General features: G+C 39.3%; 1 protein-coding gene across 6 annotated transcripts in view; it reads right to left on the bottom strand.

Moving 5' to 3' along the window:
* Positions 1–13651, bottom strand: part of rbfox2 (RNA binding fox-1 homolog 2) — a 47648-nt gene that overhangs the window by 11600 nt on the left and 22397 nt on the right. For 5 of the 6 annotated variants that reach the window (XM_042484828.1, XM_042484827.1, XM_042484826.1 and 2 more), the window contains 4 exons: positions 6896–7102; positions 3814–3978; positions 3231–3284; positions 3014–3106 (listed from right to left, as the gene is read on the bottom strand). In XM_042484828.1, the coding sequence (XP_042340762.1) occupies positions 3014–3106; positions 3231–3284; positions 3814–3978; positions 6896–7102 (519 nt within the window). The remainder of the gene's footprint in view (positions 1–3013; positions 3107–3230; positions 3285–3813; positions 3979–6895; positions 7103–13651) is intronic. The other variant, XM_042484825.1, reaches the window with a different exon arrangement.

The raw sequence follows: 13651 nt of genomic DNA, 5'->3' as shown, positions 1-13651 counted from the left end.
AACACATACATGACGTGGAGAAGAGAGAGAGAGTGAACAATCCATCCAAATGTGCAACTCGTCTAATGAACAAACAGAAACAACAAGATGCGACACACAAAAAAGTACATCCGACCATTTGCCTACGTTGGATCTAACCGTACAGGAGCAACAATGGAGAGAATGATGAATGGAGCAAAAGACAGAGAAGTCTATAGACAGAGAGGATGAGGGGGGGGGGGGGGGGGATGCAAATATCATTCCTCAAAAACAAAAACAAACAAAACAAAAAAAAGAAACAAATCAAACCATGGTGGTGAAACACTGCCAGGCATTCCAGATCAGTGTCGCACACCAGAGAGACCTCGAAGCACACAACCACCAACACACACCATCCAGAACCAAACTGATCAAAAAGTAAAACACCTCCTTACAGAAATCAGAACAAAGAGAAGCTGCCGTTGCTTAAGTTTTTTTAAGTTTGCATTGCTGGGGTCTGCAAATGAAATCATGGCAGCTTTTTTTTTTTTTAACATTCTTAAAATGCTGCTACATATGAAGATTTGCTTGCATCCTCTTCGGGGCGCACACTATTCACTGTAATTGGAGTGTTGAGTCTAAACAGCCATACCTCTACAAACTGTCTGCGGTCTACAAAGTGGCACAGAAAGTGATCATCAAGTGCTACAGTACACCATGATATACACACAACTATTATCCTCTCTCCGGTAACGCTAACATAGCACTCATGCTTCAGCATGCTGTCCCACTAAGGTGCAAAAATGCAGCTATTGGCTGACACATGACACAGAGAGATGACATAGTACTATATGGCGTCATACAGATGACGAGAAAGAGAGTAAACCATGCAGGATACAGCTCTGAATTAAATGCTGAATGCAGTTAGAGAGGTGATTGGAATGAATGCATAAGAAGTGGTAGTCATAGTTGTTGCACTTGCAGATAGATGCAGTACATTCAGTTATACAAGTGGCCTTTGTTTTATAATGCCATGCGATCAATGGCTAATCTCGTAATCGTTTCATTCACCACCTCCCCAATCAATCACAGGATTAGCCAATCAGGTTCTGTCAATCAATCAATCAATCAATCAATCAATCAAAGCTCCCTCCAGTAGAGGAGTCCTTCATTTGGGGTGTTGGGTGCATTTCATTTTACTTTTTTTTTTTTTTGACGGATGGGGTGGGGGGAGGGGTCATTCAAAGATGATGCCATGTGTACACAACTTACCGTTGCCAGGGAAACGGCGTGAGGACACGCGAGCAGTTACCGTGGAGACTGACAACAACAACAACATACAAAAATCATCAGGGAAATAGAGAAAATATATGTAAGAAAGAAATGATGAACCAAATCAAAAAAACTAAAATTAAAACATAAACAAAACGAGGTAATGAAAAGCAACCCCCACCCTGTGGCAGAGGACGTGATGTCACTGGTCACGTGTCACCTACAAGTATCAGCCGTTTGACAACGATCTAGCCTCTCTACTGGTTAAAAACCCGCTACAGACACAGATCAGAAAAAAAAGGTGATAAAAGGAGCAAATTAATGGAAACAGAAAAAAAAATCTACCTTATGAGGAGGGGGCTATTTGTTATTATTGCCCAGATTAAATAAAAAATAATCACTGAAAATCAAACTTAATCTCCAATGTTTATGCTAGCTGACTACATCACAGGACAGAGAAATGGACAGAGATATGGGGGGGAGGGTGGACAGCAGGAATGCAGGTGCATATGGGGACACACAAACTGGGAGAGACAGACAGACAGACTGGCCTGGCGGAAAAGAGTGGAGAGAGATGGAGGAGAACTGATAAAAATTAAAAATAAAGACAAAAAGAAAAAGAAAGGAGAGGGAACGACAGCTATCTATTGCATTCTCTTCACATGTTCATTCTCTCTCCGCCCTCCGTATTTTTAATCCTGCACACCCACACACAGAGACAGAGAAGAGTGCAAGACATTCCATGCAGAGGAGCTTTAGTAGCAAGTAGAAAATAAAAAAAGCGTGATTTGTTTTGAATCAAGAGCCAGAGCAAATGGCGAAAGCATGGTGTATCTGATCTCCAAGGCCATTTGCAACTGATATCCGAGCTCATGCTGACAAAAAAAAAAACATTTCACAACAAAATGCACTTCCATGAGATCTGGTGTTCGTTTTCAGGAGTGGTGGATGCAAGTGTGTGTGTAAATAAAACATTTTTTTTCTTTTTTTTTTACCATCCATCTCGCACATCTGAAATTAAACAGCTCATCTTGAAGCATCAGAAATGACACCACGCTTCTCACGGCAGTCTCATTCCAGAAAAAAACTGCCCGCTCTGAAAATGCTCCCCATCATGCATCAGTCCGTTAACACATCAAACTGCTCCCCCGGAGTCACCCCGTGTGGTATTAACTGAAAAACTCCAATATCTGACCTTCCATCCATGCAACATACAGTATCCTCTTACAGACACCAGCAAGCACTTTTTTTTTTCTCAGAGGAAAATTAACTTTAGAGGCTTTGAGCTGCCCGTCCGGTCATTAACACAACCGTAAACCAAAAAATGGCCACTCATCATGATCATGGAAGAAGTGATGATGGTGATGGAAAAGGTGCAGGAAAACCAACGAAACAAAAGAAGAAAAGATCCTACATGCTGTGACAGAAGCGGTCAGCGACCCCGTGTCGTAGTGACGTCCCACTGGCCATGCCTGTTGTGTAGCCACTCCACCCAGCATGCTTTGCAAACCACACAGCTTTAAAGATCAAGGTGCAATGGACAGCCCACAACATCGACGACGACAACAACATCGACAGGAAGTGCCGTCTAAAGAGACGTCTGTGTGCACCACTGCACCATGCTATAGTGAAGCCAGAGGGGTTAGAGTCGGACACATACAGCCACCCGGGAACCTTCTCTGGGGCTAGAAAACGACCAGCTCGAATTGTCGGACATGGAGGGGAGGAGAAAATGGTCGCCGTTTTTAAAAAATAAAGGAGGGGGGCGAGGGTGGTGAGTTACCTCGATTTTACGTCCTTCCACCAGCGTACCGTGGAGCTTCTCTCTGGCTCTCTCTGCATCCGCACTCGTCTCGAATGTTACAAAACCGAAACCCTGTAAACAGAAGAGACGTGATGGAAAAAAAGGAGGGGGGAAAGGAAGAAAAAAATTGAAAGTAAAGCTGTTGCTCAGCTCACTTTTGTTAGCAAGTTTTAAATACAAAGCTCCAACTCCCTACCTTGGATCCCCTCTCGTTGAAAATGATCTCCACGTCGAGGATTTTCCCAAATTGCTGAAAAACGAAAAAGATAAAGAGGCTGAAGATGCATTCAAGTCTTGTGCTGCGTCTTGCCACGGGGTGTCAGCACTGTTCAGCCATGATGAGCTGGCACACAGCCAGCTCTGGCAGTCTTTTCTTCCACCATATCTTCCTCGCCTCTGCTCTTTTTCACTGCACCACATTTTAGAGACATTCCTCTAAAGGAAAAAAAAAGCCAGAGCACGCGAACAGATTTCTACACCTGGCTTTAAATAATCTTTCTACAAGATGACAGGCCAAGTAAAGGTTTTGTTTTTCATTAAAAAATGAACTCCTTTCAGATGAAAAGAGATATGACAGGGCCCTATTTTCACTTAAAATCCCATTGGAGGACAGGAAACAAACAGTAAATTGAGGACACAGTGCTGATGTCACCGCATAGCTCCTTTGAGTCATTATTTTTACTAACTGCATGCTTTTCATCCAAAGCTATTTTTCTGGGTTGTTGTTATGGGATGATGCAGAGTGGAAAAAAAGGGGGGGAATACTGCAGTTTACGTACCCCAAACATCTGCCGTAGGTCTGGGTCTCGGAAACGGAAGGGGATGTTGGACACGTGGAGGCGTTTGGGGGTCCCCTTGGAGTCTGAGTCATCCCCGACGTTCCCTCCGCCTCCTCCTGAGCCGACGACCGACTGGCCGTCAATCTGGGAGGACCCATCTGACTGCTGGGACAGGGAAGAAAGGAAGATTGTTATTGTTTACAAGGTAGCTGTGGGCCTGAAACACACAATTATTTCCTATCTATTATTCTGCCAGTTTTTTTTTTCGAGATCAATCAATTCATCTTTTTGTCTCGGTCCATGAAACTAATCTTCAAATTGCTTGTTTTGTCCAACCAAAAGTCCAAAGCCCAAAGACATTTAATTTATGATGATAAACAACAGAGAAACACACACATTTAAGAAGCTGAAATCAAAGAATATTTCCCCTTTTTGCTTGAAAAGTGAGTTAACTTCACTTAATTTAACACTATTATATGGAAAGGTGTGTTTGTCCTTAATTATTTAAATAGGGTGGACAATACTACAGTATTATGCAGTATTGCAGCCCCATAAACTACAACTTCCAAAATGACCGTACAGTTGAAATAACAACTGTCTAAATATTTATGGATAAAAAAATGAACATTAAAGCCTTCACTATGGCTGCATTTATTACAGGACTGTTGAGTTACACTGTATGAACCTTAATCAGTAAATATTTTTATTTTTTTGTGGGTAGATTCTCCCTACCATTCATTCACAGCCCCTATTCCAGCGGTTCTCTACCAAAGGTCTATAAACCTTAAGGGGTCCTTGAGGGAGGTCCTAAAAATAATGTGGAATAGTTTATTTACATTATTCAAACCACTATAGAAGTGAGTTTAATGCAAGTATAGTCATAAGTCCAGTACAGTTATTATTGTACTTAATTTTGCACATATTTTGTGTATTATCTATCCTTTTTTCTTGTTTTTGTTGATTTATGTGGTCTGTTTATTATTTTGTTTTGCTCCTTTTTGTTGTTTTCTTTCCACTGTTGATGAATATGTTTATCTATGTTATATTTTATGCCAGTCAATTTGTTTTGCAAACATTAAAACAATAAAATCTCATGGTCACAAAAAAGGCAGAGTCACTAGAGTTACTAATCTGATCACAGGTTTCACCTCCTTCACCATTACCAGCTCAAACGTGACGACAGTTGACAGCTATAGAACTACGGTCTTAAAGCTACACTCGGTAACTTTCACAAAAATAACATATTTGTTGAAACTAGCACTATGTTCACACAAAGAGAGGCACACAAAACAAAATCTTTCTCCTCCACCTCGCTTCTATGGCATCATCATCAGAATCTACAGCACATGAACAAAACCAACAGCCAATCAGAGCAGACGAGTCTTTAATGCAGCTGTCAGTCATGTCAATCACTGCTGGTAAACTGCGGTCAAACTGTCAAACTCTGCAGCGCTGATCAAATATGAAACAACATTCTGGTACAGCATTGCCTTTAGTGTACTGTAGTGCACTCGTTTTTTTTGGTTTCAAACACGGTGGCCAGGTCACAAATATTCTCATTTTACAGCTACAATAAAATATGTTTCTGAAAACATTTGAGGTGAAGAAAAAGGCAAAGACCAAATCTTGATTCATATTTAACCAGCGCTGCCTGGTTGAACAGTTTGGGTGCAGCTCACGAGCAGTGACTGACATGACTGACAGCTGAGTAACAGGATCCTTGGCTCTGATTGGTTGATTTCGTTCATTGTGATAAGGCCATTAGAAGAACTATGAGCCAGCAGAGAAAGCAGAGGAATGTTTTCAAAGATTATCTGTCTTATGTGGATATAGGGACAGTTTCAGTCATTATGACAAAAAGTCATAATCTCTGTCATTTTTAAAAGTTACCTGGTAATCAGATCTAACAACAAAAATCCTTTCGAACACAGGCCCCTGATGCAGAATCTTACTAAATGAGGGTTTGTGGATGATTGTGTAAATAATGTCAGAGTCTTTGAGTGGAAAGGTTGTTAGTCAGTGCCCTGTTCTGTCCCTCTTCACCCCTGCTACATCTGCTGGAGTCTCTCTGAGATAAGCTAGCAGGTCAAACTACACTGAATCATAGTCTCAAATGCATGTTTTGTGAAAGGGGGGCTGCGTGCTAAATCTAAAACCGGGTGTGAATCTGCTCTTTCAGAATGAATGTATAATCAGTTACAGCTTTATGTTACATCACACTGAAATTAGGAGAGATCCTCAACAGTCTATGTTAGAGCCACTTAATCACATATTTTATACTTGATAAAAATGCTTGTGTTGGTGCTATATGGCACTTTATACAGGTTCTGATGTTATCTGAGTTTACACAACAGTTTTTGTATATTTTGCATGGTGTACAGTATTTGACTATGCTGAGGTTACGTTTATATTTACATTATCTATTGTATAATTTCTGTGCTGGACTACATTATTATACATTATTTATGACCTGTGTGGTGCTGTAAGGTAGTTTAGTGTGCATGACCAAACAGAATGTTGTAGTGTTGTGCTTGAAGGCAAAAGGAAGTCTGCGTAGATGTGGACTGTTGTTTATGTGAGTTTTCAACCAAGTGATGTCGTGCTATGTAATGTTATGTAGCATTATGTAGTGTTATAGGGTATAATAAATGGTGATATGTGAAATTACATAAGAATGGGACATCAAGTTGGTAGCTGACCAGACAAGATGTCATTTTGGAAGGACCTTTCCTGCTGTGTTTTTTTGTTTGTTTTGTATTCTCAGATTAATCTCGTTCAAGTTTTTGCTCGCCTCATGTGAGTACTTAGGATTTAACAAAACAAGTAACTGAAACTCAGATTAAGAGGCTGATGAACTTTGGTATAACGGCCGCTATAGTCATCTATGCAGGGAGATTTACAGATTTTTATTTGGGGAAAGAGACGATGATGATATCAAGAGATGATATCAGATCTGTAATCGGTACAGTTTTTTCTTATTTTTGAATCTATCACACATATATTTCCTCACTCTCGCTCTCCGTGCCCTCTGAAGGTAAAGCCCTGCTGTGGGCTGCACACAGAGGAAGAGGTGGCCACTCACTTGGACACTGAGGCTGTTGGCAGCGTTGGCGGCGCTGTTCGCTGCTCCGCCGGCTTCCACGGGGCCCTGGACGGCCCCTGCTGCATACAGGCTGCCCCCGTAATCCAGGGCCAGGCCGTTTTGGGGGGGCGGCGGCGGAGGTGGAGGGAATGCGGAGAAAGGTGGAGGTACGAGTCCCTCCTGACCGCCAGCACTATCCTGAGAGCCCTGTTGGAAGAAAACGAGAGGAGAGTGAGCAAGGAGTGAAAGCTAAAGTAGCCGGCTGGCTAACTTCCACAGTATCTTTTACCGAGAGCATCACCCGACCACACAGGGACCACTTTCCAAAGAGCTCCGGTCTAAAAGTCATACAGGCGTGGATATTATATTTCCATTTCCCTGCGTATATGTCTGTGTGTGTGTGTGTGTGTATAAATGCATGTATCCACACCCCCCACCCATTAAATATTCACTGCAGCCACATCTATTATTGAGGGTCAGATGCCTCCGTGCTCCGTGTTGTACAATGGTGAGTGTCTAACGCCTGCACACACACTCACAAACGCCTCTGCACACAAACCACCTTTGACACGCAAACACCCACACACCTAAACGCTCACACAAAGACCAACTGTTAGTAAGGAAGCCTGCCCAAGGATTTTGTGAACATTATAACCCCCTGAAAAGAAAAAAAAACGGTACCAACGTTTGAGTGCGTAGGAGAACAATACAGGCACCCACAAACGCATGGTGGAACACAAACACAACACACACACACACACACACACACACACACACACACACACACACATTCCTAGCTGTTGGCAGTGGGGCATGGATACCCTAAATGGTAATAGTTAGAGAGCGCAGGGAGACAGCAGGGACGGGAGACAAAAGGGGGGATGGGACGATAAAAGGTGATGACTGATAGAAGAAGCATGGCCCTGGCTCTGAGCCACAGCTGTAGGAGATAAACCAACCATCCCCGTCTTTCTGGTCTTTTTATAACTCGCTAATAACTGCACTGGATGGCCTATCAATTCAAGACTGTAACACGTTGAGAAAATCTTGTTAGTTTGGGTTATGACTACATTACAATATCGTTAAAGTCGTGCGTGATGATATCAGCAGATATTGGCTTTAAAATGAAATATCGGAATCAGCCAACATGCTGCTTTCTGACAATATCCCAAACCAAACCTCTTTTAATTGACAAAGTGAACATGTCCGAAACATTGACCATAAGTTGACGTGTTTTTCTTATTTTGCACAATGAAAAATACACACATTGTGTTTGATGTCTCCGTCTGCTGGTGGACCATCACAGCAAGAGTATGAATAATATGATGTTAATTCCACTACAAAAGAGACTTGATGATAAAATAAAATGATAAAATTAGTTGAGGGAAAAAAAGTGGGTATGTCACTATCAATATCAGTTATTGGCCAAATAAGTTGCTATATATTGGCATATCAGATTTCAGCAACAACTCGTGCATTAGTTTCGCTGTGAGGCTACCCACAATGACAATGCTAACACGCTAACATTTAGCTGGGCTTAACATTCACCACCATCTTACTTAAAGGTCCAGTGTGTAGGATTAAGTGGCATCTAGTGGTGAGGTTGCAGACTGCAACCAACTGAAACTTCAGTGTGTCAAGCATGAGGCCCTATCTTAAGTTTGGTTTGTCTGTTTTTGGCTAGAAAAAATATGGCAGACACTATGAAAGAGGACCCTCCGTGTATGCAGATATAAACGTCTCATTCTACGGTCACAAGAACACAATACTTATTTTCATGTGATTGCACACTAATGGAGACAAAGTTATGAATATTACAGTTTTTGGCCATTAGAGGTCCACACAGTGGACCTTTAAGGGTTTTAGCATGCTACTTTTAAATTAAATTATTAAACTAAGCTAATGGCCAAACTAAAAGTGCAGCTGGGGTTGATGGGAATGGACCATAAACCAAAGTATGGAAAAATTTAAATTTTGACCTGATGATGATGATGATGATGCATTATGTGGAAAGTAAAGGGGTCCCAATATATATATATATATATATATATATATATATATATATATTTATATATTTATATATTTATATAAAACATTTAATTCAAGGTGGGAGCACAATGTGCTGCATGATGCATGAGCTACCACAGAAGCCCAAAACAATATGTAGATAGTGTAAAGATAACGCTGTAAACACACTTAAAGCAGACACATAAACAATTTATGTGAGCTAAAACCATGATGAAGTCAGAATTGAAATTTTAAATGAGAAGGTGGTGTGTGTCAAATTTCATAGCATGCCACTAATAAAAATACAACAAATCTGACTTTGACTCTGCCAATATGCAATTTTCTACTGCAAGGGATCTCTTAATCAACACAGTGACTCAAACTAGAAGTCTCATCCTCTAAAAAACCATCAGTGAACACTTCATAAAACGGTTTCATGTTAAAATCCTTGTTTCTCTGACGCTGTTTTGGCATGTCAGGGACTGTAGCCATGTCCCCACTAACATTTGCACAGCTTGCTTCTCTGATAACCTAAGATCCAGATCCATATATATACTTAAAAATGTTGAAGATCCAGAAAAGTGTGACTTAAAAAAGAATAAACAGTCAGTTTGTGAAAGTCAGCTTCATGCAAACAAGCATGACTGGTGACGTCGCCCAAATGACACAAACTGTGTCCTTCATTAAAATTAAAAGTTGAAAAAGGGTACTTGTACGCACATCACCTACGTGCAAGGCTATCAAAAATTGTGCATGAGGAAAAAGGTCATGCCTGTACACTTACTCGATCCACACCAGTTCATTTGAGACACATTTTGATTGGATCTTCATCAGGTCAAAGAACCACCTTGATCAAAATTAGGCTGCACATTCCTCTAAGTTTGAACATTGCTGAAAACATTTGGGATGATGTAAGTCACGACTCACTAAAATATCTAGAAGGTCTAATTGTATTCAGACATTTTAATGCAATAACGTTAAATATTTTATCTTTAAATAGTTCAATAACAGAGACAGAAACAGGCAGCCACTGTCCGTTACTATAATATTAGAAAAAAATGAATAAATAGCTGATAAAAATCATTTCAGAAGCAGACGAAGACACCCAGAAAACAAAGTCTCATCATAGACGACTGTTATGAAACAAGTACAAAATGCAAATAGAGGGAGATTATATTTGCAGGTAGAATATATTAAAAAGAAAACAAACATATAGCTGAACAACGGCTGCTGTGTCTGGCAGGCGCTTCTTGTTCTTTTTTTATCTTCTTAATCTCCTTATTCGTCGTGCTGTTCGCCTCCTGCTTCTAATCATTGTTATCATTAATATTTTCATTATTATTATCATTATTTGCTGCGCAAGTAATAACAGTAGCATTGAAAATAGGCAGCAATAATAGTAATACATTAAAAAATAATTTGTAATAAGTAATATGTGGTTTTCTTTTTCTTCATCACCAAAATGGATATCACCGCTCAAGAGACTGCATGCTTACTAGACATCTGCTTGGCTACACTGACTCTCTCTCTCTCTCTGTGTGTGTGTGTGTGTGTGTGTGTGTGTGTGTGTGTGTGACAGGCTGCAGCGATGCCCATCTGAGTTGCACAATAGATCTCTGTCCCTTTGGGAGTGTTATAAGTGTGTGGGAGGGTGTGCATGTGTGTGTGTGTGTGTGTGTGTGTGTGTGTGTGTGTGTGTGTGTGTGTGTGTGTGTGTGTGCACGCGCGTGCATGTGCACGGGCATGCCATCTGTCTCCCAGCTTTTTGACCTTTCTCAGCGTCACACCTGTGACACGGTAGCCAGGCCCCTGGACTCAGTGACAAACCGGGGGATGCACGCGGTCAACACGGATCACGTCGATATTGTGACATGAGAGCAGCGACGGCGGAGCAGCAGCGGGTCAACAGTGAGAGGGAAACTTAGTCTGGTAAACAACACAGGCACACACAAGTAAACACAACCGGACTTTCTGTATTATCCTGGATATTCACAAGATTTAAAGTAATCGATGGCAACAGCAACAAGCGTTTTAAAGGTGAAGAGGTCAGAAATATCTTTATAATATCTTAACAGCTTGAGTATGTGTGCCATAAACATCCAATTAGTTCCTTCTCTGTTTTGAATGTGATGTATTTATCCTGAATCTCACCTTTTCTCTTCTAATCAGTCGTGTCAGGTGGAAACCGTTCGCAATCACAACTACTTGAATGGTGTTCAAATAGTAAATAGTATTCGCCGCAGTTACTATAACAACTATTTTGTTATTAGATGTCACTGTCAAATTTTAAGAAACTGCCGCCCCATGTTCGCCCCTGTCAAGACTCATTAAATCCACATGATCAACAGGACTGAAGGCATCAGCATGCCAAAGGAAATAATGGTGTCATGTGTAGGTCTGTCACTACTTTTTTTGGATGATAAATAGTCCTAGAAATAACTGCAATAACCGACATTACTGTCATTTTGTGACCCATGTAACAATAATTTAATAGAATAATAATGCAAGTACACTCTTTCAAAGAGCAATAAACCTTAATTATTAATCATATTGCAACACTGGAACTGAAATATGAAAACAATAAATTTATCATATTCTTTTTGACGTATTTAACACTTGCTGAGGGTTGGGGATGGATATAATACCCAGTATTTTTGCTTTTTGGTTACTTATTTTATTTGTAGTGTCATGTCCAAGCTGTTTTGGTCTGTGTTGTATATAAAAAAATATAATATATCTAATAAGGTAACTAACACATAATAATGTATACAAGAATACATATACAAGAAACTACATGTAAAATTGCTGTGCCTTTATAAGGGCAGCCCAAATTACTAGTTTGAGACTTAAATTCCTATTTATTAACCTTCGAACTGTAAATTATGTTCCAAATGTAAAACCTGCTAACATCTGTTCCATTAACAACACAAAGTGTTTATTTAATTTGTACTTTAAAAACATGGGACTAAACGCAATGAGCAACACGGCAAGAAGTGCAAATTACAAGAAATTAGATGCTAGGAAAATTATTTTTACAAAAAGAAAGGAAAAATTCCCCCAAAAAACTATATAATTACAATACCTATATATCTCAATTAATTTAACAGAATTATTTTTATAATCATTAATATTACTATTTTTATTGAGCACTTTTTCAGTTAATTTCCTTGTTTTTTTGTTCTGTTTTCTTTTTTTGTTCTGTTTTCTTTTTTTTCTGTTAATTTTTTTTTTGTACTGTTCTACAATTTCTTTACTAACTTACGCCTCTTTGTTTCTTAAGCTGCTCATTGCCCCTTTCTCATATTTTTGAAAGAAGTCAAGCCAATTTTGCTCAGGCTTTCAAAGGGTTAATAATTTAAATAATTAAAAAGAAATCAATATTTGGTGCTTGTGAATCAATACAACTTAAACGACAGAAAATATTGTGATACAATGTTGTGTCAATTTTTGACTCTACATTGTCCTCTGACTGGCAGTGCCCTCGTCTTACAAAAATCAGGAAAACCCTTCTGTCTATTCTGAAATCATGTCAGCTAAAATGTTTCTAACTTTCCTATGTAAACAGACACGTATGTAAACACAAGAGGTAATCAAGGTCAGTAAAATGATTGACGTTGTGTCCATATATTGTACAAAGCTGATAACGGAATCTTGATTTATGAATCAATCCTAACTTCCTTTGTAAACCCAAAACTGCAGCGTTTACTTTATCTTGGAATAATAAAGTAAATATAAGATATAACACATATGTTTTTAATTTGACAAGCATCAAGTTGGGATGCATTATTGTGTGTAGCTTTTGTCTTCTGTGTTTTGTAAGTGTCTTCTTCATATCACTCAAAGTCATGTGCAGTTGTGTGTATTATCTGTCTTATGTGTGTCTTTTTTTCTCTTCTTGCACAACTTTATATCATCATGTCATTGCGCTGTGTCATTGTTCTGACCTGCTGAGGGACTGCAGATGTGAATTAGCTCTAAGCAACAATCTGGTATGATACATCAACAGTAACACTTATGTTTTTAAACTGTACATGTTCCAGTTTAATTAAACTAATAAATAAATAAATATCAGAGCTCGACAATTTTAATAAATAAAACTGGCACCTAAAGGTCAAGGGCGACTGGTTTTGGTTTTTCAGGGCTGATACCGACAACGATAATTAGTAATCAACGAGACTGATAACCGATATTTGGAACCAATATGCATTTACAATAAATATCAAAATATTTCTGTCAAAAATTTTAAATTCCGATCACGACAAACTCCAACACAAACTTTGTTGAAATGCCTTTAGCATATATTCAATCAAAACATCCTATAAAGCAAATTCTGTGCATTTTTTATAAAGATCAGTGAAAATTTAAATTAAAAAAAATAGCTCCCTGATGATTTACAAAGTAACAGTTCCTTCCATAGTTACACTTTCTTTGCATGTATAGCAATCATTAAAATAAAACACCGATACAGATAATCTGCAAAATGTCAAATATCGACCCCGATAATTGGCCAGGCCCAATAATCTGTCGACCCGTGATCTGGTGCGACACTTTAAATTGTGATGAAAAATATGCGACGTTCTTGTCTGTTTTGTTTATTTAAAAAAAAAAAAAAGTAATACAGGAAAGACCATGCGTTATATTACTTTCATCTGAACTGCTCTCAGCAGCTCGAACTGCAGCGCAACACTGTAAATCTTTGGCACAAACATCCCGTTAATCACCAACACTTTTCAGCTCCATCCTCCATTT

Source organism: Plectropomus leopardus, chromosome 4 (genome assembly GCF_008729295.1).
Source record: "Plectropomus leopardus isolate mb chromosome 4, YSFRI_Pleo_2.0, whole genome shotgun sequence".
Classification (NCBI taxonomy): domain Eukaryota; kingdom Metazoa; phylum Chordata; class Actinopteri; order Perciformes; family Serranidae; genus Plectropomus; species Plectropomus leopardus.
This window is presented reverse-complemented; position numbering and strand designations above follow the sequence as displayed.